Below are 24,982 nucleotides of genomic sequence, written 5' to 3'. Positions count from 1 at the left end.
CAATATTCTTTTCCTTTTTAATATTTCATAATAATGTTTATGTTCGCTTATAAATGATGTTGAAATAGTTTCCCAATATCGAAAAGAAAAATTAGGTGACTTTCTTTCTTATAAACCCATACCCTCTTAAAATGGAATGAAACTATTGGACTGAATATAATCAGAACAAGTTAAGGCATATTCTATGCTAGTACAAATAATAAAAGATATAGATCATGTATGAAATTCATCACCAGTAAAAAGAAAACCACAGTGTATTTGACTTAATGTACTAAAATTACTAACATTCCTAACACTATTATCTGTACCTGTAAAAGTCTAGAACGGGATTTTATCTATTTTCTTCGAGGTAGAAATACAACATCGGCTCCCCATGAACCAGACTTTTTAACATCTAAATTCTCACATGGAGTATCAAGATTAGAAGAAACGTCTTTTAGAACTTCATTACAGTAAAAAGGTTCAAAATCCCATTCTTGAAATTTTTGCAAAAGATATTTTCCAGATGAAGTGTCCCTGTGATAGTACCATTCAATGTATATTCCAGTCACCTTTCCGGACTGAAACAGTTTTTCTGCACCTTCAAACACCTTATGTTCAAAACCTTGGACGTCTATTTTTAGAAATACTTTTGGCATTGCTTTGAATTCGCGAAGAGTCATGATGTCATCCAGTTTAGCTGCTTTCAGGAGAATAGTATTCTTATTGTAGAAATTTCCCCAAAGCTTTGACATTTCCTGCACTACGTCGTCTTTCTCTTGTTTTCCTTGTTCTACAAATCCTAATGCATACTCTCCTTTCTTTGGAAACGCAAATGGTACGTCTTTGTGATCGTTACTAAGGGCATTATGAACAACGGTGATGTGATCAGAAAATCCATTCTCTATTATAGAGGCACAAAGATGCTGTGTATTTTGTGGTGTTGGCTCTATAGCAATTACCTTCCTTCCCATACTAGCTAATTGTAGTGCAATAACACCTATGTTTGCACCCATATCAATAACGCCGATTGAAGGATCGTGTCGAATATATTTGTATATAGTATTGATTCCCCAGGGTTCCCATACATTTTTATCATAGATGTCCCGAGATACAATATCCTCCTTCGGATCGTTTATGTATAATTGTATTTTCCCATAATCAGATTTTATAACACCTTTCTGGAAATAATGTTTTGATTTTAATTGATGTATTTTTTCCATTTTACAAACAGTGGCATTTCGATTCCAAGCAACATCATTAAAGGTGTAAATAGCTGGGTCATCATAACTTCTACCTGTAAATAATGATAATACATGTTAATATATATTTCAATGGTTTGTTTACCAATATTTTTAATTCCACTTGAATCAGACTTTGGGTAATTGTAATTGTAATCGTTAATCAGCTGTAATTGATTACAATTTCTCAAGTAATCATTGTAATCATTAATTAGCCAGAAATCTGATTACATGTAATTTAATTTAATCAATTACTGTTCAAAATACCCTGTAATCCTGATTACTTTGTGATTACATTCTAATTACAATGAAAAAAATCTTAAACTATGTTTATGGCTTTTTGTTATTCTTATTTAATTAATATTCAACATGCATATGTTAAGATAGTTCGGTTTACTTTTTTTATAAAGCAAATCTTGAACACCTTGTTGAACAAAAAGAAATTTCGTATGAAATTTCCTGTAATAGTAATAGTAATAACTGAAAATGAAATAAAACTTTTAATATTGATTACCGTCAAAACTTCAAACAAGAGGCTACAATGCGTATGCATTGCTCACTTGTAATCTGTATGTGTATGGCTTTTTGATCTGAGCGTCACTGATAAGTCTTCTGTAGGCGAAACACGCGTCTGGCGTATCAAATTATAAGCCTGGTACCTTTGATAACTATATACCCAAGGAAGCAGATCAATAAAATTTACTTTGAAAGTAACTAAAAATCTCTAAATTAACAGTCCATCAATTTTTATAAATCAGTTTACACCCTCGTGCGCATCAAGTTTTTTCCGTACATCGATAAAGAAGATTCATAACAAACATTTTCTATAACAGAAATGTATATATAATAAAAGTACGAACTTAACAAATCATATTTTACCAGTATTTTGGATATCATGTTAGACCAAGAGATATTGAAATTGCTTCTAATGGGTCAAAACATTGCGCCCGCGATTTAAAACCAATAGAAAATTATTGTTCTAAGCCATTCAAACGATAAAATCTGATAAATAAATTGAAAATAAGTGCATGGTGTACTTTAGTACGTTTTTGAAAAAAGTATAAAGTACAATTTAGATAACTATTTGGGAATTAAACAAAAAACGCTAATTGTACTTAAAAGTTAGATCTTAACTTTAAATAAAGACTTGAATAATGAATAAGCTTTAGAACCGTCTGATAATTTGTTTTTACTTAATTAAATCGTCGTCTAACCTGAGGAAATTCAAATTATAAAACTTTTGCTACAGAACAAGGCGTAATTGAAAACATATTTAGTCGAAACTGAACATCTTCCAATGTCAAATCAAAATAACACTGTCCTTAAAGTACTATTTAATAATTTCCAAAATTATACAAAGCACCTTCTAAATCCCGTGTTAAAACAGCCGTAGTAAAGTGTACCACTACTAAATTGCCTGACCTTCTGACTGGCGCCATTTCTACCATTACCACCTTATTATTAAACAGTCAATATAATACATGAAACACAGTTGTCAATTATTTATGACGTATGAATAATTCATAAAAGCTTTAACCAACTCATAATCATAACGAAGTAACTCTGTTGACAGTTACTATGTATCTACTTTATAGAAAACTCTTAAAACAAAACTCTTCAAAGATACCAAGGTTATGTAACTTCGTACGCCAGACTCGCGGTTTCTCTCCCCGAGGGTACCACCAACGCAGTAGTCAGCACTTCTGAGTTGACATGAATTATCATTGATATAGTCATGATTATATGTGTAGTACGGTCAATGACAATCGTGCTGTATCAGCTATTCGTGATGCTATCGATATCAGTCACGTTTGAAAAGGCTTTATCACTCCTTTAATCTGTATGACTTTACGTCATCGATTGCAGTCACTGTTGCAAAGTCTTTATCAAACCCCTATTCTGTATGACGTCATGTCAAACCTCTTATTTGTATGACGTTATTTCAAAACCCTAAACTGTATGACGTCATGTCACACTAAAACATCTACGTGAGGTATATGTATATAATAAAGTGTATATGATATGGCTTTTTTCAATATCACACACCGTATCAATCCTCAACCAATATAATCCTTCAAGCAGAGCCCTTGGGATTATATTTGTGTCTCGGGTTGATACGGATGTGATATTGATAAAGCCATATGATATTCTCTATATATTATACTTACAAGGATTTATCATTGGTTATTTATTGTATGTAACGTTTCTATCTTTTACACTATTCAAATTTAGCTTGATTTTATTTGACATTTCTAACTGTTTTGATTTTGAGTGTAACCGATGAGTATTGTTTAGATGAAACGCACGCCCCGCTCTCAAAATCACAAGCCTGGTATCTTTCAGATAAGTTTTTACAACCAATGGGTCGATCTAAATGCTGATGAACGTTTCGTCTTTGAGGATATTACCAAGTCCGGCAGCCACCATTATTGCCATTACGAAGTCAGGAATATGACAGTTGTTATCCATTCGTTTTATGTGTTTGAACTTTTGATTTTGCCATTTGCTTAGGGACTTGCCGTTTAGAATTTTCCTCGGAGCTAGGTATTTTTGATATTTTACTTTTTATGTGTTGAAATGAAATAGCATTGGTACGGTCATTATAAATTAACTGTTCAAAAATCTTTGTGTTGTTCGAAAAACTAAGGATTAATACCATCAGGCATTGATTATCCTAGTCGTATTTGGTAAGCCTTTTCGGAATTTCGTGATACTTAATAATGCTCATCAAGTTCTTACATGATTTAGCCTTTTAACTTTTTTTGAGTCCAGTGGTCACTACTTCTGTGTTGACATGCAATATCATTGCTACAGTCAATGGTATTAATCAATTATTTATAAATCTTTGAATTGTTAGAAATACTAAGGATTTCTACCATCAGGCTAACATTACTTCATGTTTGGCAAAAAAGTTCAGACATTTTAGTTCTCAATGTCCTTTGAATGTTTGCTAGGTTTTGACTATTTAACTTTTTCATTAAGAGTATCAGAGATTAGTTTTTGTATACTTTTTATCTTAGAGTTGATATCCTTTTTAAGAGTCTTCTTTTTTGTATTCATTAATTAAATTTATACTATGTTTCTTTATTTTATTTTTTTTGCCTATATTTCTCTTTTCTTTATTTTTTTGTCGTTTATTATCCATTTGTTGCCAATGATTCTATTTCATTTATTCTGTAAACCCCCATTCAGACCCAGGAAAACTAGATACTATATATATGCTGAATAAATCTCTTGTCATAAATCTTTAACAGCAAAAGTCTCATTTCAACTTATCAACCTTTATCAAAACACTTTCTTTTTGGTGGAGTACATTCCCTAGAACAGACATAATACACGACTGTTTCTACTAGTTCCTAGATCAGATCAAATCCCAACCAATGGGATGATACTCTCTTAGGGCAGCATCATCATCACTATTACTCTGATGTATGATCTAAACGTGATGTTTTATAAGATTTTGTCCGTCTTACTTGTGATTTACAATGAAACTATGTACATATATGTACTCATACCTGATCTTCTTAGTCCTGGTGAGACTTTATACACGAACAACGATATCAGGAATAACGTCAATAAGACAAATCCAACCTGAATAGAATACTTCGATCTTCTAATGTTCGCCATCTGTAAAATGAATATTTTGATATATTTATGATAATCCAGCTGAATATTTTGCCACTGAATATTATTCAAATAAAATCAGAAAATCAGTCTATTAATCATAATTACAATTTAGGTCAACCATATTATGGTATACTAAACAGTTCGCTTAGCTACTTGAATGATTTTAAACTTGATATTGCTTTGTTACCCCAACTGATTGAAAGGAATGCATATTGTGTATTTATGTATGACACTAATCCTACACGCACCTTTCTTGAAAACTTAAGCAACAGACACTTTTCTTGGTTTTCTTCATTTGACAGGGAAAGTGAGGCCTTCTTTACGGAGCAAAAGATCACAACTCACAGCAAATTCGAGACGCCTTTTTCAGCGGTTTGAGCGGAATGTTTTGCAATACTCCTATAAAGCTACATTTGTGCATTATGATACCGAGAAAAGCTTTTGATATGCCTGTTGAACTTACTTATATAAAAAATTTCGATAAATTTATTTAAGTTGCTTTAAAATTTGATAGCGCTCAGGTGAGCCCTGAAAAGGACAAAATCTCCGAAAATATCCAGGAGTAAACCTCTTGCATAATGTAAAATCGTCCATCTCTTAAAAAAAACCAATCAATCATCTTTCTGAACACCGCAGTAAGTTTCTATAAAGCTAAAAGTGTTATTTATAGTGATTCTCTATTCTATATGAATTCTGATATTTATAGGGACCCTTCTTAGGAAGGATAAACAAACTCGTCATAGGTACCAGAATTGAAATGTTGTATTTGCGCCAGACACGCGTTTCGCTTACAAAAGACCCATCAGTGACGCTTGAATAAAAAAAAGTTAAAAAGTCCAAATAAAGTTCGAAGTTGAAGAGTATTGAGAACCAAACATTCCTAAACATTTTGCCAAATACAGCTAAGGTAATCTATTCCTGAGGTAGAAAAGCCTTAGTATTTCGAAAATTTAAAGTTTTGTAAACAGTTAAATTTAGAATTATGACCATATCAATGATAATTCATGTCAACACAGAAGTGCTGACTACTCGGCTGGTGATACCCTCGGGGAATAAAAACTCCACCAGCAGTGTCATCGACCCAGTGGTTGTTAATAAACTCATCATAGATACCCGGATTGAAATTTTGTAATTGCGCAAGACGCGCGTTTCATCTACAAAAGACTCATCAGTGACGCTCGAATCAACAAAATTTAAAAATGCCAAATAAAGTACGAAGTTGAAGAGTATTGAGGACCAAAATTCCTAAACATTTTGCCATCTTTTTTGGGTATGAATATAAGGTGTTTTGCGGAAATGGTACGCACTAGTAAATACAGCAAACAGAAAGTAAAACAATAAGGTCAGACTTCAAGGTTTCATAACTTCTTTTCGTAGCATGAGGACATTTTTTCCATCAAATCATAGTTTCCTATTACAACACACATGATATGTACACGGAAAAGGTTTTTTTCTGTGTAGCATTTCACTTTGAACATAGAAATAAAGATCAGCTGTTTTCTATGTAAGCATAGGGAACTGTCATATACAGGACTGCAACCTAGAGACATTTTGAAATAAAGATGTTTTAGTTTCTCATTATTACATCCCTTTTTTTTTTATCAATTTTACTTTGGTGTTAGTATGAAAACAGGATGAAAATTTAAGATTGTTATCAACATGGATATTTCATTTTTACTGAAACATTGAAATGGCACACAATGATGAGCCGTATTTTTGTTAATTTTTAAACTGTTATTGAATCAGCAATGTGATACACCAACCGTGCAAAACCCACGGATTAACTTATGTGTTATGTAAGGATAAGAGATGCCCTTTTCATGCAACACTCAGCTTTTACTGAGTTTGGCAATTGGTAATTGAACTCATGGTAAAAAACCAAATACAATAATGTGTGTTGAATATTGTTTTGATTAATTATAAAAACTCCTTTATCAAGCTGAAATAACTTTAATTTACATGAAACGCTCTCCAATAATGTCCCCTTGTATCATACTCTTGTTTAAAGCAATGAATACATCGTTTGGTATTTTGTAGCGGTTCACCGACATCTTTTTGTGTTCAAATTTTGTCCAGAATATACACACACATTGTGATGTCATTCTATTCGTAAATTTTGCTAGATAATGTGTTCATTTACATCAAAATGTTACCATTTATCAGCAAAAAGTTCAGGTTTTAGCAATTAAACCAGAAAAAGACACGATAGAACAGCGTTGCAATTTAATACAAGAAAAATAGAAGCAATTTCAAGATTCATTCTTAATCAATAACTATAAAACTATTCTGAAAGTGTAACTATTCCTGTTGTTATCACAACAAATATAGCCCTTTTTATAAGAAGAGAAAAAGAATAATTATCTATTACATTTGTGTATATAAGATAAAGTTGTCACATTTCTTCGTGGTTGACGCAACTCGGATATGAGAAGACTATATCTAATACTTACACTGAGATTATGAATTTACACAACCGATCCTAATCACATTTCATTACTAGTAAGATACATAAAGATAACAAAGTTTACAGTGCACATTCATTTGCGATAAATCTTGCTTTTACAATTTTGATGAGATAAAGGTGTAGTACTTCAATACTAAGTTAAGGTACTAGGTTACTAAGACAAGGTAGTTGATATTGTGTCCTAGTTATTTTAAAGGTGACCACCGTTTTAAATATATATGAAAATAAGGAGATATGTTATGATCCCAATGAAAAAGCTATCCACAATACAAACTCCGAAACAGCGGTGACGTTGCTTCGCTTAACTATCAAAAGTCAACGAAGCGTAGCAAGGAGGACGTTACCACTGTTTCCGAGTTTGTCCACCATAGTCTTAATAATATGGATGTAAGGGACTATAAGTCACCATACGGGAATGAGCAAAACACATATAGTATAGTCAGAATCTATATTTGCCTATGTCCGGAAAAATCCCATTAAACTATTATCAGTTGGACAATTTATGCACATTACGTTACATGATGTAAGAGAAAACAAAGGAAGTCCTGGCGTATCAAATTATAAGCCTGGTACCTTTGATAACTTTTACACCACTGGGACGATGCCACTGCTGGTGGACGTTTCTTTCCCGATGGTATCAGCAGCCCAGTAGTCAGCACTTCGATGTTGACATAAATATTAATCATATGGTCATTTTTATAAATTTACTGTTTGCAAAAGAATGAATTATTCAAAAAACTAAGAATTTTCTTATCCCAGGCATAGGTTAGCTTAGCCGTATTTGGCACAACTTTTTGGAATTTCGGGTCCTCAATGCTCTTCAACTTTGTACTTGTTTTGGCTTTCTAACTTTTTTTTTATCTGAGCGTCACTGATGAGCTTGTGTAGACGAAACGCGCGTCCGGCGTATCAAATTATAAGCCTGGTACCTTTGATAACTATTAATCTATCATGTACTTAATATGACATTGTATCGAGTTGAAACGTTTGCAAAGGTGCTTTAATTTTCAAAAGTTGAATGATTTTCGTATTCTTCCAATTATAATTTTTAGATGAGAATATCTTAGTCCACTCGAACACTATGTCCGTTATTTTACACATAATAATATATCTTTACTGTGCAGTTTTGTCCCTGTAGACAATTTTTTTAGTACAACTTTTTCTCTAATAAACAGTGTTAGTATCTATACTATATATACAAAATTAATTTTCGTTAACCATTTAGGTTACATAATTCCACCTTTTTTCCCAAGAGTAAGGAGAGTTGTACAAATAATGTGAATACACAGAACCCCAGCCCAATTCATCTTTTGTTAAAAGAGTTCTTCATTTTCTGTGTTGTATCTACTAACAACATTTCATTTTCTATAATTCTGATTAAAATATGCAAAACCTGCAGTAAAAATAGATGTATGCTCCAATAAATATTCCCCTGATTGATTGAACTACTGTGGCCTCGATGTAAAGCAACGCAAACATTTCCGTTAATATGTTGAACGTCGACCCCCTGGATTCAACCGATTCACAAACAGAGATTTTCTTGCGCTCAAAAGTAATTCTTAAATGAAGTTTACTAGTAATGTAATATTCTATTCTGTTACAGAAATATCTTTAAAAAAAATATCATTAATTATTGTCAAGCTTTTGTATATTTACTTTCATTTACGCTGAGATATAGTTAAATTTAATTCTATACAAATTTTGTTACATCAAGCAATAGGAGTAAAATCTTTCGCGCCAAAAAAAGAAAGTAAGCTGCATCATTATTATCATCATCTGTATTGGTAAGTGTACTATCCTATTTAGGCTTTTATACACGGTGGCGAAGAGCGCCGTTGTTACGGGCAGTGTTCTTGTAGAGTGGTCTTGAATGCCTCTACAGAATCTGCATGTACAACTTTATCTGGCAGTTGGTTTCAATAAATAGTTGTTTTCACAAAGAATGAATGTTTATATTGTGGCTTACTGCTGTCTGGTACTTTAAGCCCTCTGGTGTTATTTATTATTTGTCGCTCAATAATATTGTCTGTTTAAAAATTTGAATATATTTTTGCTTTGATTGTTCTTTTTAGTCTTGCTGGTGTGACAAAATTGTCGGCTGTTAGAGCCGGAACCAGACCTTCAACCACCTTGTATATCAGGATCAGAGGGAGACTGTAACTGTTAACAAAACTTTTGAATTTTTGAAATACTAAGGCTTTTCTACCTCAGGAATATATTACTTTAGCTGTATTTGGCAAAACTTTTAGGAATTTTGGTCCTCAATGCTCTTCAACTTCGTACTTTATTTGGGCTTTTTAAGTTTTTTTGGATTCGAGCGTCACTGATGAGTCTTTTGTCTTTTGTAGACGAAACGCGCGTCTGGCGTAAAAACAAAATTTTATCCTGGAATCTATGATGAGTTTATTTACAACCACTAGGTCGATGCCACTGCTGGAGAAGTTTTAATTCCCCGAGGGTATCACCAGCCCAGTAGTCAGCACTTCTGTGCTGACATGAATTATCATTTATATGGTCTTATTTATAAATTAACTGTTAACAAAACTTTTGAATTTTATTTTTAAATACTATGGCTTTTCTACCTCAGGAATAGATTACCTTAGCTGTATTTGGCAAAACTTTTAGGAATTTTGGTCCTCAATGCTCTTCAACTTCGTACTTTATTTGGGCTTTTTAAGTTTTTTGGATTCGAGCGTCACTGATGAGTCTTTTGTAGACGAAACGCGCGTCTGGCGTAATTTTTTATTATTATCCTGGAATCTATGATGAGTTTATATTCCTTCTTCTAGTGTCTACATTTCAAGCTGGCGTCTCATGTTGGTGATGGACCCTGTTTCTCGAATCCTGTAGTTTTTCTTTATAAATCGTAAGCCTCTGTTTTGGATACGTTCCAATTTGTCTATATCCCCTTTTATATATGGGTTCCAGATCGTTGATCATCGTTGCGCCATATTCCATATAGATCTTACTAGGGATATGTATGCTGCTTTTCTACATGCTTCTAGTACGTTGCTCAAGTTCCTCCTAAGAAAGCCCAAGGTGGCGTTGGCTTTCTTGCTGATATTGTTTATGTGGATACTCCATTTCAGGTCATTTGATATTTGGAGTCCTAAGTATGGGTTCACTTGTACCTCTTGTAGGATGTGTTATTTAGTGTGTAGAATTTGTCTGGTTTTTGTGTTGATGGGTAACACATAACATTTTTTGGCGTTGAATCGCACCCACTATTTGTCGGACCAAATTTTTAGTTGAACCAAATCTGACTGTAGTTTGTGTTGGTCTTGGTCAGTTTAAATCGTTCTGTATAATAAGCAATCGTCTGCAAATAGTCTGACTGATGATGTTACGCTGTCTGGCAGGTCGTTTATGTGGCACAGAAACAGTATTGGTCCTAAGACGATGCCCTGGGGTACCCCAGGGTCAACTGTTGTTTTGCCGGATATTTCCCCTTCCAAGATGGTACGCATTGATCTGGCAGTTAGGAAGTTTGGTAGCCATTTTGTGTGTATTCCCTTTGATGCCATATTGGTCTATGGAGTAATTTGTTGTGTGGTACTGTATCAAAAGCTTTTGAGAAATGTCTAAAATAGCTACGTCGATTTGATGTTCCTTGTCATGCTCTTGTAGGAAGTCATTGATGGAAGTGATGAGTTGGGTTTCACATGAGTATCCTGACCTGAAGCCATGGTTTAAGTTGGTAAGAATCTTGTTTTTTTTCAAGATGTTTTAGGATGTGCCTGCATATGATATGTTCTAGAATTTTGCTGATGACAGATGTTAAGGATACAGGTCTGTAGTTTTCTGCGAGATGTTTGTCTCCTTTTTTGAAGATACTGGATATATTTGCATCTCTCCAGTCTTTTGGTAGTTTACCTGTGTCGAGCAATCATGGCATTATGATTTTCAGAATTTGTGCTAGTTCAGCACATTCCTTAAGTATGCGGTTTGGAATGTTGTCAGGTCCAGAGGCTTTGTTTGGATTGGTGTTTTTCAGTAGTTTTTCAAGTCCCTTTTGGTCAATAGTTATTGGTGTTATATTGTTTTTGGCTCTTATTTCTGTTTTTTGTAGGTTAGTGTCTGATGTTGTTGTGAATACTGAATTGAAGTTCAGCTTTCCCTTTACTGTCATTGATTAGGTTAGGTCCCTTTTAATGGTGCCATTTCTCCTTAGCCTTGGCGTTTTCATTTAAAATACTTCCATAACGGCTTTGTATTGTTGTTGTTTAGGCCCTCAAAGATGTTTTGGTTGACATATTCATATTCTGCTTTCCTGAGTTGTTTTTTGCATTCCTTTTGGAAAGACCTGTAGTTAGACCATTTGTTTGTTTTCATGGTTTGTTTGTATAGCCTCTGTTTTTTTCTTTAGCAGTTTTCTCTCTTTATGTTTGATCCATGGGATGTTGTTTCTCAATCGTATTTCCTTATTAGGGATGTTTGTCTTCATGGTGTTTTGAATCTGACTTTTGAAGGTGTCCCAAAGTTGATGTACCTAAGCTCCTTGTTGATGTTTTTCTTTGACCTCTTCTAACGTGTATTTCAGGTCTATCTTAATTTGGTCCCATTTTGCCTTTTTGTATATGTAGCATTTTCTTGATTGACTTTTTTTGGTAGTAGACTTTTGTTTCCAGGTCGGTGATGATCATATCGTGGTCTGATATACCTGGTACGTTGTTCGAAGATTTAACAAGAATTGGGTTTGTTAGAAATACGAGATCTAGGAGGTTTTTTCACCAGTTGGTACAGTGTGTATTTGTGTAAGGTTGTATGATTCAGCTATGTCAACTAGTCCCTGTTGGATGTCTCTGTCTTGTCCAAGAGCTGTTGCTGTGTCCCATATGATGTCAGGACAATTGAAATCTCCTGATAGTATGACATTGGTGTTCCCATTGGTCCTGACCTTCTCTAGTGATTTTTGCACTTCATTTAGGTGTTTTTGATCTCTGTGTGGCAAGTAAAAAGATCAGACTACCAAGTCTTTGTTGTTTTTGACTATAATCTTTACCCATTCAATTTCTCCATCAGTGATTAATGATGGTTGGTCAACTGATGTAATTAATTTCTCCACGAGTACAAATACGCCTCCTCCTAGGGTTCCTCTATCAATTCTGTATATGTTGTAATTAGATGGAAATATATCGCTTATAGCGTCTTTTGTGTGATTTGATCCTGGTTTTATTCCTTTTAGCCATGATTCTGTGGCGTATACTATGTCTGGTTTTAAGTAGTAGAGTTCTGTTTCAAATTCATGTCTTTTATCTCTAATGCTCCTGCAGTTTATTGTCAAGATGCGGAGGTTTGTTTTTGCTGGTATCTCATATGGGTTACCACTAAGATGTGATTGCCTTTGGTTTATTGATGACCGGGTTTTGATGTGTGATGATGTATTTCCACTCTTTAGGCTGCTTGACTTCAGCGGCTGAAGACTGAGGATATCGAGTAAATAGTGGAGTCTAATCCTGTTATTTGTCATATATGTTTGATTTTTCGAATTCATAACTTCTGAAGATGATTTCGCATTTACAGCATATCCACTGTAGGTTGGATTTTTCCAGAAGTTCATAGTCTTTTGAACAGAGCTCTATGCAAGAGTTGTGGTACCAGATGTAACACCCCTCGCAGCATACTCCTCGATAGTTCCATGTGACTGGATGCTCGCATTTGGCCTTTTTAACTTTTTTGGATTCGAGCGTCACTGATGAGTCTTTTGTAGACGAATCGCGCGTCTGGCGTAAATACAAAAATCAATCCTGGTATCTATGATGAGTTTATGTATATATATACAGTTTCGATCTTTTTTTGGCGGTCAGGGCCAGGGTTTAAATCGAGGTCTCCACTTAAAGTTATCGATAGTAGGAACAAATATTTATTTTTGGTGTTACAGATAGGTAGGCAAATTGGTTTTCAGTTGGGTGTAGTTTAGCAGTTAGTATTTGTTGGACTAGTTGATGGTGAGTCCGTGATTTTGTGTGTTGTGTTGGTATGATGAGTAGTACATGTATGAGTATAAGGGTCACTGCAAACATAGTGATTTATTGTAGTGTGGAAAAACCCATGCTGGCTAAATCTGTCTGCAATGATCTTATTTTGAGGATGGTTTATGTAAAACTTCCCAGCAGTCTCTCTTGGTTTGTTCAGAGATCTTCTTTAGCCAGTTTTTTGCTAAAAGCTCCCCTTGGGTGTATTCCGTCCTGGTATAGTCCAAATTGGTAGCTTCCCTTCGTTTTGAGTTTCCTGTCTTTCCCACAGTGATATTTGCTGGTGTTACTAATATCTGAGTAAAATTCTAGTGAGTGGCTTCCTGTACGTCTGTTTATTTCTCGTATTTTTCCGTTCAGTATGTATAGGTGTCTCTCTAGTTCAGTGTCCTGTTCTTCAAAGGTACCCGGGTTCTTGTGACATTGTTTGGTATTCCAGTCTTTAATCGAGTATATTGGTGTTTCTAGGATGGTGATTTTTTTATCCTGGATATTTATTTACTCAATAATACTCTCTATTTCTTCGTCGTTGTCTTTAGCAATTGATATTTATTTTTTGTTTTTAGATGTTTAATTGCACCTTCCAAGCCATGCATATAGCCAAATGTTGCCGTGCCTTATTATTTTGCTTGTGATGTTTTTCTTTAACCAATTAATGCTTTGTTCAATTTTGGATCCCCTTCTGGTCCACCAAATGATGTCTCGTTCAGCGTTGTGTGCTACATGACGATTTATGTTGCCTTTACTACCAGTCAGCACAACAGGTTGTAGTTTCCTGTTTCCTTCTGTAATAAGCCTGGGTTTGCTTAAGAACTTATTCAATTTATTTCTTATTTTCTCTGTCATTATATATGATTATGGTTTGTTTGTGATTGGGTCGATCTATGTTGACAAAATGGCGTCTGTTTTTGTTTTGACAAGGTGATATGTTTGGGCTGGGTACCGACTTACCCGACCGTATTTAGCCAATGATATTCATAGTACAAGTGTTATTGATGTTCCTGTTACTAAGTTCACTTAATCATTTATCGGATGCACTTCAAGAAATGTGAAAAATCAAATATTTTTGTCGGAGGTCTGAATGTAAGACTTTCCGGCTGCGCATGCGATCATCTTTTTGACATGTTATGATTTACAATAGAAAATAGCGTTTGGTATAAGCAATTTTGGTACGTATTACTTATCATTGTTAAAGTTCTCTAGACTTGGTTTTCTATACCTTCTTGACGGTCAATTTAATCCGATTTTATAGATCACTTATCCCCGATGACAGAATTATCGACCCAATTGATTTGAGTCATGGGTGAAAATCTGATCTATTTGATGACATAATTTCTTCATTAACTGTACATGCAATATTTTGTATTTTTTGTTACTCGTGCTCATATCCTTTGCTTGTCTGGATTACTGTTAAAGATTGTGCAAGAGAAATGGCTTATATATGTGTGAATTGTGTAATAACATAATGATTGTGACGTCAGCGCGTGATCACGTGACATTATTATTTGTAAACAAACGGGCTCCCGATGTAACACGTGTCGGAATTATCCATACAAGGTGCAATCAATCTTATTTTTCACTATTATGTTAAAGCCTACATGCTTTATTCAGATATATCAGTGCGGATGCAAGTTTATACAGGTTTGTCAATATAGAAAAAAATTGTTTGCCAACTTCCCCTATACATCTGTACATGCACTTCTCTAGCATATTTCAGTAAAAGTGTAAATTATAACTGACTGTCAAAACTTTAATGCAAAGACTCGATACTGCTGCAAGGTTATACAGGTTTGTCGATGCAAAAAATAATTTGTTTGCCTACTTATGGTGTTTCCTTCAGGAGGTTTAGGTGTGGTTTGGCGCCATGCCTTTTTTATACGCCTGTGTACGTGACGTATTATGGTATACCGTTGTCCGTCTGTCTGCCAATCTGTCGGTTGTCAGTATGTCGTTCACTAACTCAATAACGCTTTCACCAATTTGCATGAAACTTTGATGAATTGATTTTATCTATTGACGTCAGCTCCCTTTAGATTTTTTGGAATTTTAGATTTTTCGTTTCAGAGTGGGGTTTTATTCATTTAAAAGGGTGGATTTTCAGGTTTTCGGACAATAACTCAAAATTGCTTTTAGCAGTTGTCATGAAACTTTGGTGAATTGTTTATATCTATTGCAGGCTCCCTTTCCATTTAAAAATGTTCGGCTTTATGTTTCAGAGTTAATGGATTTTATTCTTCAAAAGGGGGAATTTCCCAGAGCGCGGACAATAACTCAAAAATGCTTTGAACTGTCCGAACTTCTTTATATCTATTAAAATAATCTCCCTTTAGTTTAAAAAAATAAATTTTGGTATGACATTGAGGAGTTATAAATCTTTTATTCTTTGAAGAAGAGACGGGCATGGCTCAGCTCTTTATTTTTGAACATCTGCCCTTTTTAGGAAAAAAAATGACATTATGCCCTTTTCTGTCGTCGTACTTTAAAAATGGCACCATGCCCTTTCCTGTCGTACCTTTAAAAAAAAAGTGGCACCATGCCCTTTTCTGTTGTACTTTATATAACACCTAGCCATTTTAAACGCCCGTTTATGGGACGTATTATGGTATACCATTGTCTGTCTGTCGTCAACATGTCAGACGATAACTAAAAAATGCTTCAATCAATTTGCATGAAACTTCGGTGAATTCTATTGACGTGAGTTCCCTTTTGATTTTTATAAATTTTAGATTTTACAATTCTGAGTTATAGGTTATGGGTATTTTTTCATTTTAAAAGGGGGGATTTCCCAGTTATTTAATATGCTGAATGAACTGTATTTAGTTTTTGGACTGTGGGCCCCTTTTTGGGGTAATTGATAAACATTGAGGTGTAAAGGGTATAAAATTAAACAGTGTAAGATCATTTATAAATTGATTTAGTAAAGTTCTTTGATATTTTTAATTAAACGTTCTATGTAGATATTTGATTTTGGGTTTCAATTTCAGAGTCCAAAATTCATCAAAAATTCTTGGGTTCATTGGTATGCTGAATTTAACGGCATATTTTGAACATCAATTTGGGCCTGGTTAATGTACAATAAAATGAATATGTAACACAGCAACAAACGATAACCACTGAATTACAGGCTCCTGACTTGAGACAGGCAGATGCATACATAATGTGGCGGGGTTAAACATGTAAGCGGGATCCCAACCCTCCCCCTAACCTGTGACAGACAGTGGTGTAACAGTAGAACATAAGAACGAACTATAAAAATCCGTTGAAAAGGGCTTAACTCATCAGATAGATACAACTAGAAATACATCTAACAAAAACACAGAGTGGACGTGGCTATGCATGTTATGAAATTTATACAATACTAGAACACACCCGTGATATCACGGGTCTGTGACTGAATTAAAGTATATAACTATGCGCAAGCCTTATTTTAGTATTAGTATTGTCATCTGATAAAGTCATGCCGATTATAAGATACACAGTTTTTCTCTGCTTTCAAGTCTTTCTGTTTGAACCCGTCGAACTGAAACAATAATATTAATTATTTGGAAAACAAAAGGTCCTGGAATGGAGTATTTTTTAATCAACAGCATTGTCCTATATAAGTTATAAATAAAGTTGAATTCTTTGCTTCGCTGTTTTACGTCATGCCCACTAACAAATTGAAAACTGTACCTATACGCCTTATTTTAGTCCAGATTTTTAGTATTCGTATTGTTATCTTAGAAAGTGTTACTGATTAAAATACTACAATAGGTAACAATTTGACATTTTAGTAGTGTCAACCCTGTGGTTATGACCCGTGTATATAGTATATTAATCCTGAATACAACGTTTGGTGGTGCGCCTGTCAGATGCGGAACGTACAGATAAGGTAATAGGTAACATGTAACTATACTATTGGTATCGGTAGCGGACTCGACCCGGAACTTCTTAATTATTGGCAATATTAATTACGTGGAAAACAAAAGGGCCTGGAGTGGTGTAATTTTTAATCTACACCTTTGTACTATATTAGTTATATATAAAGTTGAATTCTGTGATTTGTCGTTTTTACGTGATGACGGCTGACAAATTGGACCTCGTAATTTTAGTATTATAGATGCCTATAACAACAAAACTCAGATAAAGGACACATTTGGGTAGTGAAAGGTGCTTATACCGTTCTTGAGTTATGTAGCTTTATAATGTTGTATGCAATCGGGTGCATCATCTGTGCCCATGGACACATTCCCCATTTATTTTATTTTTTCAACCAATTGCTCAATATAGGAACGGAAGTGACGACGCCCCTAAACGCACGAATGATGTTCTTAAAAAACTATATGTTGTTGGTACATGAGTTTCTGTTTTAATGATGTGAAATAATCATAGGTTCACTGACTTCGTTTTTACGGTATATATCATTAAAATTATTGTTCAATGTGAAAAAATACCACAAAACGTCGAAATAAGCGTAACGTCATCGCGTAATAGGTCGTAAAACGTCGATTTTTTACGTTTACTACCAACTAGATAACGGATTGGTAAATGCCATAAAACAAAGAGGGTGACCCCATGATTATTTTACATAATTCAAACGGAAATTCATGTACCAACAACATATAATTTTTTTAAGAAAAATCTATGGAGTAGAAATTTAAGATTTTATGATTTAAAACAAATTTAAGAACGTTTTGTCGCTTATTTTAAGTGCTTTCTATACAATTATTCACCTATTTTGAAAGAATTCAATTTTCAGTTATAGTTCAACGAGCCAAAGTTGTATGCAAAATTATACCAAAATCTGTGACATAGCCCATTTACTGTTCCTTGACCTAAAAGCAAAGTTTTTGAGGGAAATGCAATTAACTCGAAAGTTGTCTATTTGTTTTGTTTTGCTGCAACAAAGTCTCAAAAGCTTAACTAAGGTACAAAATATGTATGCTGTTTTTGGCATAGTCAATGACGTTTACAATGTGTTAAAGATTATAATTACAATTTTTGACTCAAACATAATCTTTATTGACTAGGATTGTCAGTCTTCAAACTGATGGTTGGTCGTTCTCTCCGGCTTCCTTCACCTATAAAATCAGACCACATTGCTGTTTGTGTACATGAAGGTTAGTTTAGCAGGAAACACTTATGGGAAGTCAATGATACATGATATGTACATGTACATGTACTATAATGCAGTTGAAGGAGCATTTGAATATCTCATTCTATTGATATTAAGGGGCCTGCCCCAAAAAATTATTGGTTATATGCTGAATCTGATTAGTTCAGTTTGGGGGGAACCAGTTATGGTAAGTCAATAATATTTGGTGTGTTGTTGTACATGTATCAGAATTACTATATCTCATCCATGGGGATTAGTTGGCCAACTCTCTTAGTCATGGTTGTCATGGTCTATTGATATTAAATCTTGGGCATGTTACAGCTGAAAGTTAAAAGGTCAAACCTCAGAAAATTACAATAGGACCATCATCAACATCATCTTAAAAATTACATGTATATGTACATGCATATTAATATTTTGGTGGAAAGAAGTTCATCCTCTCGATCTACTTTCTCATTTTCCTTTCATATTCATTTAAATAAATGCCATGAGAATATATACATGTACAACAATAAGAAAACAACCCAATGCCAAAGATAATTGAAAGACGTCTAGAGTTCAATACACAATCTCAAACAATAGACAAAATAAAAAACTAAAAGTACAGCCAATTGTTGAAATGTATTATTACATGTATTTGCAAGATTTGAAATATATCTTTCAAAACTTTTTTAGTATTAGGTTCAACCTGACATTTTATAAAACTTTGATTTAATTGTGGCTAAAATAGTAGTCTGTAAAAAAGATACCAATTAGAGAAGCCAATATTATTGGGACATTAATTTGAGAACAACAAAAAAGATGTCGACTTCAGGAATATACAATTGGTCATACATGTAGATTTGGAATCTTATTTCATTATGACGTCAGATTTGGATGTCGACTTCAGGAATGGAGATTGGTTAGAGCTGGACGTCAATCTGAGTCTTATATATGTATATATATTGATACATTTGTGACGGTAAATAGACACTGATAGATAAATGTGATAACATTTTATAGTTTTAATGTTTGTTCACCTGTTTACTATGATTAGATGGAAGTATGTTCTTATTTCAAAAAGGGGGGCACTCAGCATATATTATTATATATTTTTATTTATCTACTTGCTAGAAACTGAATGCTTTTTCAGGACTTCTGATCCATGTAGTTTGGCATGTTTGTTAGATCATAGAGGTGGTTATGAAGGGTGAATGTTCATGACAGTCCTCTATTACAAAGTATATCACTGGATTGAGCTTTTTGTCTAAGTGTATCATTAAAGTGCTTTGCTTTGAACTCGGTTCATTGTTATGCAAATGCATTCTTTGTGAAATAAGGATTAGACACACAACTCACATCTGCACATGATCTGCTGTAAGGTAAGATGATTTAAACTGCCAGCACCAGATTAAAGCATTTTATTTACACTTGAACCATACATTTTATGTCTAGAAGCCAAATAAAAAAGCACATAATTACCAAACTATGCTACTCGTGCTACTAACAATATGACGCAAGGTGGTTTTGTAAGACATTTTGTAAACATCTGTGCTGCCTGCTGATGAATCCTGAGTGCAAATGATTATTCACTTATACAAACCGGTAATGTAAGTAAGTATAACTTTTTTAATCCTTTCGTCCGTCAGTCCTGATCATATCTAAAACAATTTTTATCAATTTGTAAGAGTTATGAGCATCTGTATTGGTATCTGCCATATCTGGTATGTTGTCGTTAAACCATAATATATCTTCATAGAAACAATTTCGACATTTAAACAAAATCTTTTACTATAAATGATACTGGGAAGATCCTGAATAAATTTTCAGTTTTATGTGGACAAATCCAAGTAAGAAATGACCACCTCAAAGGATCATAAACAGAACAATACAAATATGACATGGAGGTTCTCGGATACCATCTCGCATATTAAAATCACATCATGCAGAAATGAACCTAATGTGTTCCTCTTCTAATTTTGAGTTTTTGCTATATCCAAAATCAAAATGGTGGAACATATTTTATCGGAATCATTTGGTAATCCTTGCAATCTTCATCTTTTTTACCTAAATCTCTCAAGCGTTGGGGCACACTCAGCTACATTTTGTATCTGTGTTCCCTTAACGGATCATTTTTAAAAATGTTAATGTATTCACATAGAAGTTATTCTAAAGTTAAAATGTTGAAAGGAAATCCTCCAAAGGAACGTTGTACATGCACAAAATTTATTTACAGGAATGTACATATTATATGTTACACAAAGCACTCATAGTACGTTGGCCAATATGTAGATTTGATATTAAAAGCAATGTCTAGCTAAATAAAATCTATGAACGGTGGGCACTTATTTAAGTTAGTGTCTCCTACATGACAGTCTTGAAAATAAAAACTAAATATTAAATTTTTAAAAATGCTATTTTCAGTGTTTGGTACAGGTTGGATGTCACTATGCACAACAGTTCAACATAGAACCTTATGGGGCAAACCATAGAACTCTTTTTGTCAGAAAACACTGTAAAACATCCAAACATACTATCCACGCTGATCTGTGTCCACACTTGTTGAATATGATATATCAAAATTTCTTGATATTTTAAATTTCATACATCTAATCGTAAGTTCATGGAATGTTACATGCTTCCGATTATACAATAACCAAGTTTATTACCGATAACGACTTAAAGCTAACTCCATATTTTGCATTATCAATCATGCATACATCTTCATTTTATTTGAGGGCATAATTTCTGTTCATTTTTAATATTTGTGCTTTCTAAATGTGACATGTATAAAAGAGAGGCGAAGGATACCAGAGGGACATCTAAACTCATAAGTCGAAACCCGTCTGTTGCTGTAAATCATATATGATTTTAGTTCATTGTTTTTTAGGGATGTCAACTCGGTGAAGATTTGATCATTTACCACTCGAGTACTCGTCAAATTTACCGACCGATACTCGAGTAATGGCTCTGGAAAACATCAACAAGATGGAAAGGCAAAATGATACCTATTTTACGTATTGTGGGTCGTTGCCTTATGGACGTAAAATCCTCAACAGTACAATATTAGATAATAGTCCCAGGAATTTTATACCATGATTAACAGCTCATGCACTACATGCACTAATTATATAAACTGGCAATAATCTTCTCAATCAATTAAAAATCATTTATAAAAAATTATTTACTCAAACATCAGTATTTATGAATCGTAAAAAACACATTTAATGATGATCAACAAAGGGGTGGTGATTAAAAACTTATTGATGCATTTCACCATTCTTTGAGGGTCGACACAGCAACGAATTTAATATTATCTTTTCAACTTTTTCTGGGATGAGTCAATTTCTCAACTTTGTTATTTAACTAGCAGTTCTGCTGATGAAAAATAATTGATCTGACGTACAGAGGTGTTGGAATGACTAAAAACTGATAAGCTAACAGTTTTAGCCTTGGATAGGTCTGTTCATAGCCTACATCTGTTCGAGTGAATTTAAAATGACAATTAAACACACACATTCGATGCGTGTTATAATTTTGATTAATATTTAATTCCCGGGAGGCACTCTTGATAAACTATTTTTTCTTTAAGAAGGCAAAAGCATTCTAACAGAAACCAATTAGTCGAGTATCATTTTGGTATTCGATAATCGGTACTTCCGAGCGATACTCGAGTACTCGAGTACTCGTAGAAATCCCTATAATGTTTTTACATAAATGAGGCCGTTAGCTTTCACGTTTGAATTGTTTAACATTTGTCATTTCATGTCCTTTTATAGGTGACTATGCGGTATGGTTTTGCTCATTGTTGAAGGCCGTACGGTCGGTGACCTATAATTTCAAAATTTTATATCATCTGGTGACTGGTGGGGAGTTGTCTCATTGGCAATCATACCACACCATCTTATTATTTTATAAACTCATCAATTCGCTTCTGTCAAAACTATTCTAATTGTGAAAATCTGTTCTAAATATGAAAATAAGGAGATGTGGTATGATTGCAAATGAGACAACTATTCACCAAAGTTCAAATGACTTGGATGTCAGCAATTATAGGCAATCGTCCGGCCTTCAACAATGAGAAAAAACCTCATACCATATAATCAGCTATTAAAGGCCCCGACATAAAAAAAATGAAACAATCCATTTGAGGAAACTAACGGCCTAATTTATAACAAAACAATTTACGAAAAACAAATAAGACAGACATGAATCAACGACAACCACTGAACTATAGACTCCTGAGCGCTCAAGCCTCCCCTTATCCTGGGACAGTGGTGTAACAACACTACTTAAGAACAAACTATAAAAATCAGTTGACAAAAGCAGACTGTTCTGCAACAGTTCTCCGGGCAGTTCCCGGCAGTTTTTTTTTCAGAGTTTAGAAAAAAAACCTCAGCAAAGATACCAGGCTAATTATTTTATGCTCCAGACGCGCGTTTCTTCTTCAAAAGATTCATTATTGACGCTCAGATCAAAAACGTTAAAAGCCAAAATAAAGTACGAAGTTGAAGAGCATTCAGGGCCAAAAATTGCGAACAGTTTTGTCAAATACATCTTAGGTTATACATTCTTTGAATTGAAAATCCTAAGTATTTCGAACAATTCACATTTTTGCAAACAGTTAATTTATAAATATGACAATTTAATGATAATACGCGTCAAGACAGAAGTGCTGACTACTGCGCTGATGATAACTTTGGGGGATAAAACTCCACAGGCAGTGATTTTGAGAGAGTGGTTGTAAAAAAAAACAGCAGAGATACCAGGCTTATAATCTATTCTGAACCCAACTGTCACAGGAGGAAGTCAAGTCGCTGATTACACTATCTTTATAATATGAAATTGTATCAAATTGAAAAATGTCATTTAGTATGTCTTAGGATGTTTTAAGATTGAGCTATTTAGAATAAGTTCGGCTCCGGTACTACTTCAATCATTTTACACATACAATTAGATATTTTATGTGCAGTCTTGTCCTCGTGGCCATTTTTTACTGTACCCTTGTACTCTTTTATAAACGGTTAAAAATACAAATATATATAAAACTCACCCTTTATCCTTAGATGACCGACAACTAATGTAAACTTGACTAGTTATCGTATTTTGACCTGTGCGTGACATATCATTGGCAACTGAAATCATGCAATGTAGTGTGCTTCGCATTTTACAATATGATTAAAATTGTACTAATCAATGTCTTTCAAATACTTTTCGTTTTTCCTGTCTATTTGTATTTCATTATTAATTTACTTAACGTTGGCATCAATATTTCTTTCTTTTCTAGCAATTAGCAGTTTACTATCCATATTCATATACTGAAAAATCCAAGGAAATGATGGGGACATAAGAATATTTTGGTTATTCAGAAAGTGTGAAAAATGAAATAAATAGATAGTTTAAGAAATTTTAAAGACTACGTTATTTAAAATAATTTCGTTCCGGCACTGCTACAACCATTTTACACATAAAATGATATCTTTTTTGTGCAGTTTTGTCCTCATGGTCATTTGTAACTGCACTCTCTCTCTCATAAATAGTGTTTATAGTTAAAAATAAAATATATTAAAAATGACCTAACTCACCTTGTTTTCCTTTAGATGTCTAACATGTTTTCTAAACCTGGCCTGTTATCATATTATAAACCTGTCCTTGACATACAATCATCATAGATATTACCAATGTTATTTCAACTGATCGGGAGGAGCTTACGTTTCAATTTGGATAAGGACAGTCTATTCGAAGATGTGTGTGATAAGGATGATTGCCGTTATAGTTAAAATTACTGATATCTAGTCACATCTCATTGTCACTAAACAGATATACAAAAACAAGAGTGTACGATATGGAACGAATTAAATAAGATTTATAACATTTATATGTGCAAAAGTAGGGTATTTTAAAGTATCTGCTATTGTATTATTCTGTTTGAAACTGTTCGGATTGTGAGATTTATTTTAAACGTGATTTATAAAAAAAATATCTAAAGAAAATTAAATATTTAGACCTTTTTTTCCTTTATTATATATGATAAATTCTATTTGCAACTTATCCCCGTGCACCGGTATCCACAAATTCGAAAATGTGACATGTTTGTTTTAATGTTTGCTTTACAAGAAAATCAACGGCTGTGTCTCATTGGTTATTTTGCGAATACACGTATAATGTTTACATATTTAAACCGGATCAATGACCATAACTGGACACTTATTTAATGAGTTTATCCCGAAACACCTTTCTATAGATGGACTGGTCTATATGATGACCAAACTGGTTAAACTCCGCCCAGTCAAGTGAAATAAATTGAGTAACTAAAATTGAAATTTAGTATTTACGCCAGACGTGCGTTTCGTCTACAAAAGACCCATCAGTGACGCTCGAATCAAAAAAGTTTAAAAGACCAAACAAAGTACGAAGTTGAAGAGCATATAAAAGTTCCTAAAAGTTTTGCAAAATACAGCTAAGGTATTCCTGAGGTAAAAAAGCCATAGTTTTTCAAAAAGTTCAAAGTATTGTAAACAGTTAATTTATAATTATATCCATATCAATGACAATTCAATATCATCATGGCAATTAAATTAATATATGGAATGTAAAACGAAGCGAGTTCACTACCCGGTTA

General features: G+C 33.8%; 1 protein-coding gene across 3 annotated transcripts; it reads right to left on the bottom strand.

Annotated features, from left to right (window-relative positions):
- On the bottom strand, positions 1 to 24,097 carry LOC139500955 (uncharacterized). 3 transcript variants are annotated; one of them, XM_071289883.1, is made up of 3 exons: positions 23,946 to 24,097; positions 4,736 to 4,847; positions 1 to 1,276 (listed from the first exon to the last, which is right to left on the bottom strand). In XM_071289883.1, the coding sequence occupies exons 2-3, from the start codon at positions 4,845 to 4,847 to the stop codon at positions 336 to 338; spliced, it is 1,053 nt and encodes a 350-aa protein (XP_071145984.1). In that variant the 5' UTR covers positions 23,946 to 24,097; the 3' UTR covers positions 1 to 335. The 3 variants fall into 3 exon arrangements, with proteins under 3 accessions (XP_071145984.1, XP_071145986.1, XP_071145987.1); XM_071289885.1 differs by lacking the exon at positions 23,946 to 24,097 and adding an exon at positions 23,414 to 23,490; XM_071289886.1 differs by lacking the exon at positions 23,946 to 24,097 and adding an exon at positions 7,298 to 7,336.
- Between the last annotated feature and the right edge of the window lie 885 nt (positions 24,098 to 24,982).

This window comes from Mytilus edulis, chromosome 13 (assembly GCF_963676685.1).
Source record: "Mytilus edulis chromosome 13, xbMytEdul2.2, whole genome shotgun sequence".
Taxonomy (NCBI): domain Eukaryota; kingdom Metazoa; phylum Mollusca; class Bivalvia; order Mytilida; family Mytilidae; genus Mytilus; species Mytilus edulis.
Note: the sequence above shows the minus strand (reverse complement) of the source record. Positions and strands in the feature narration are given on the sequence as shown.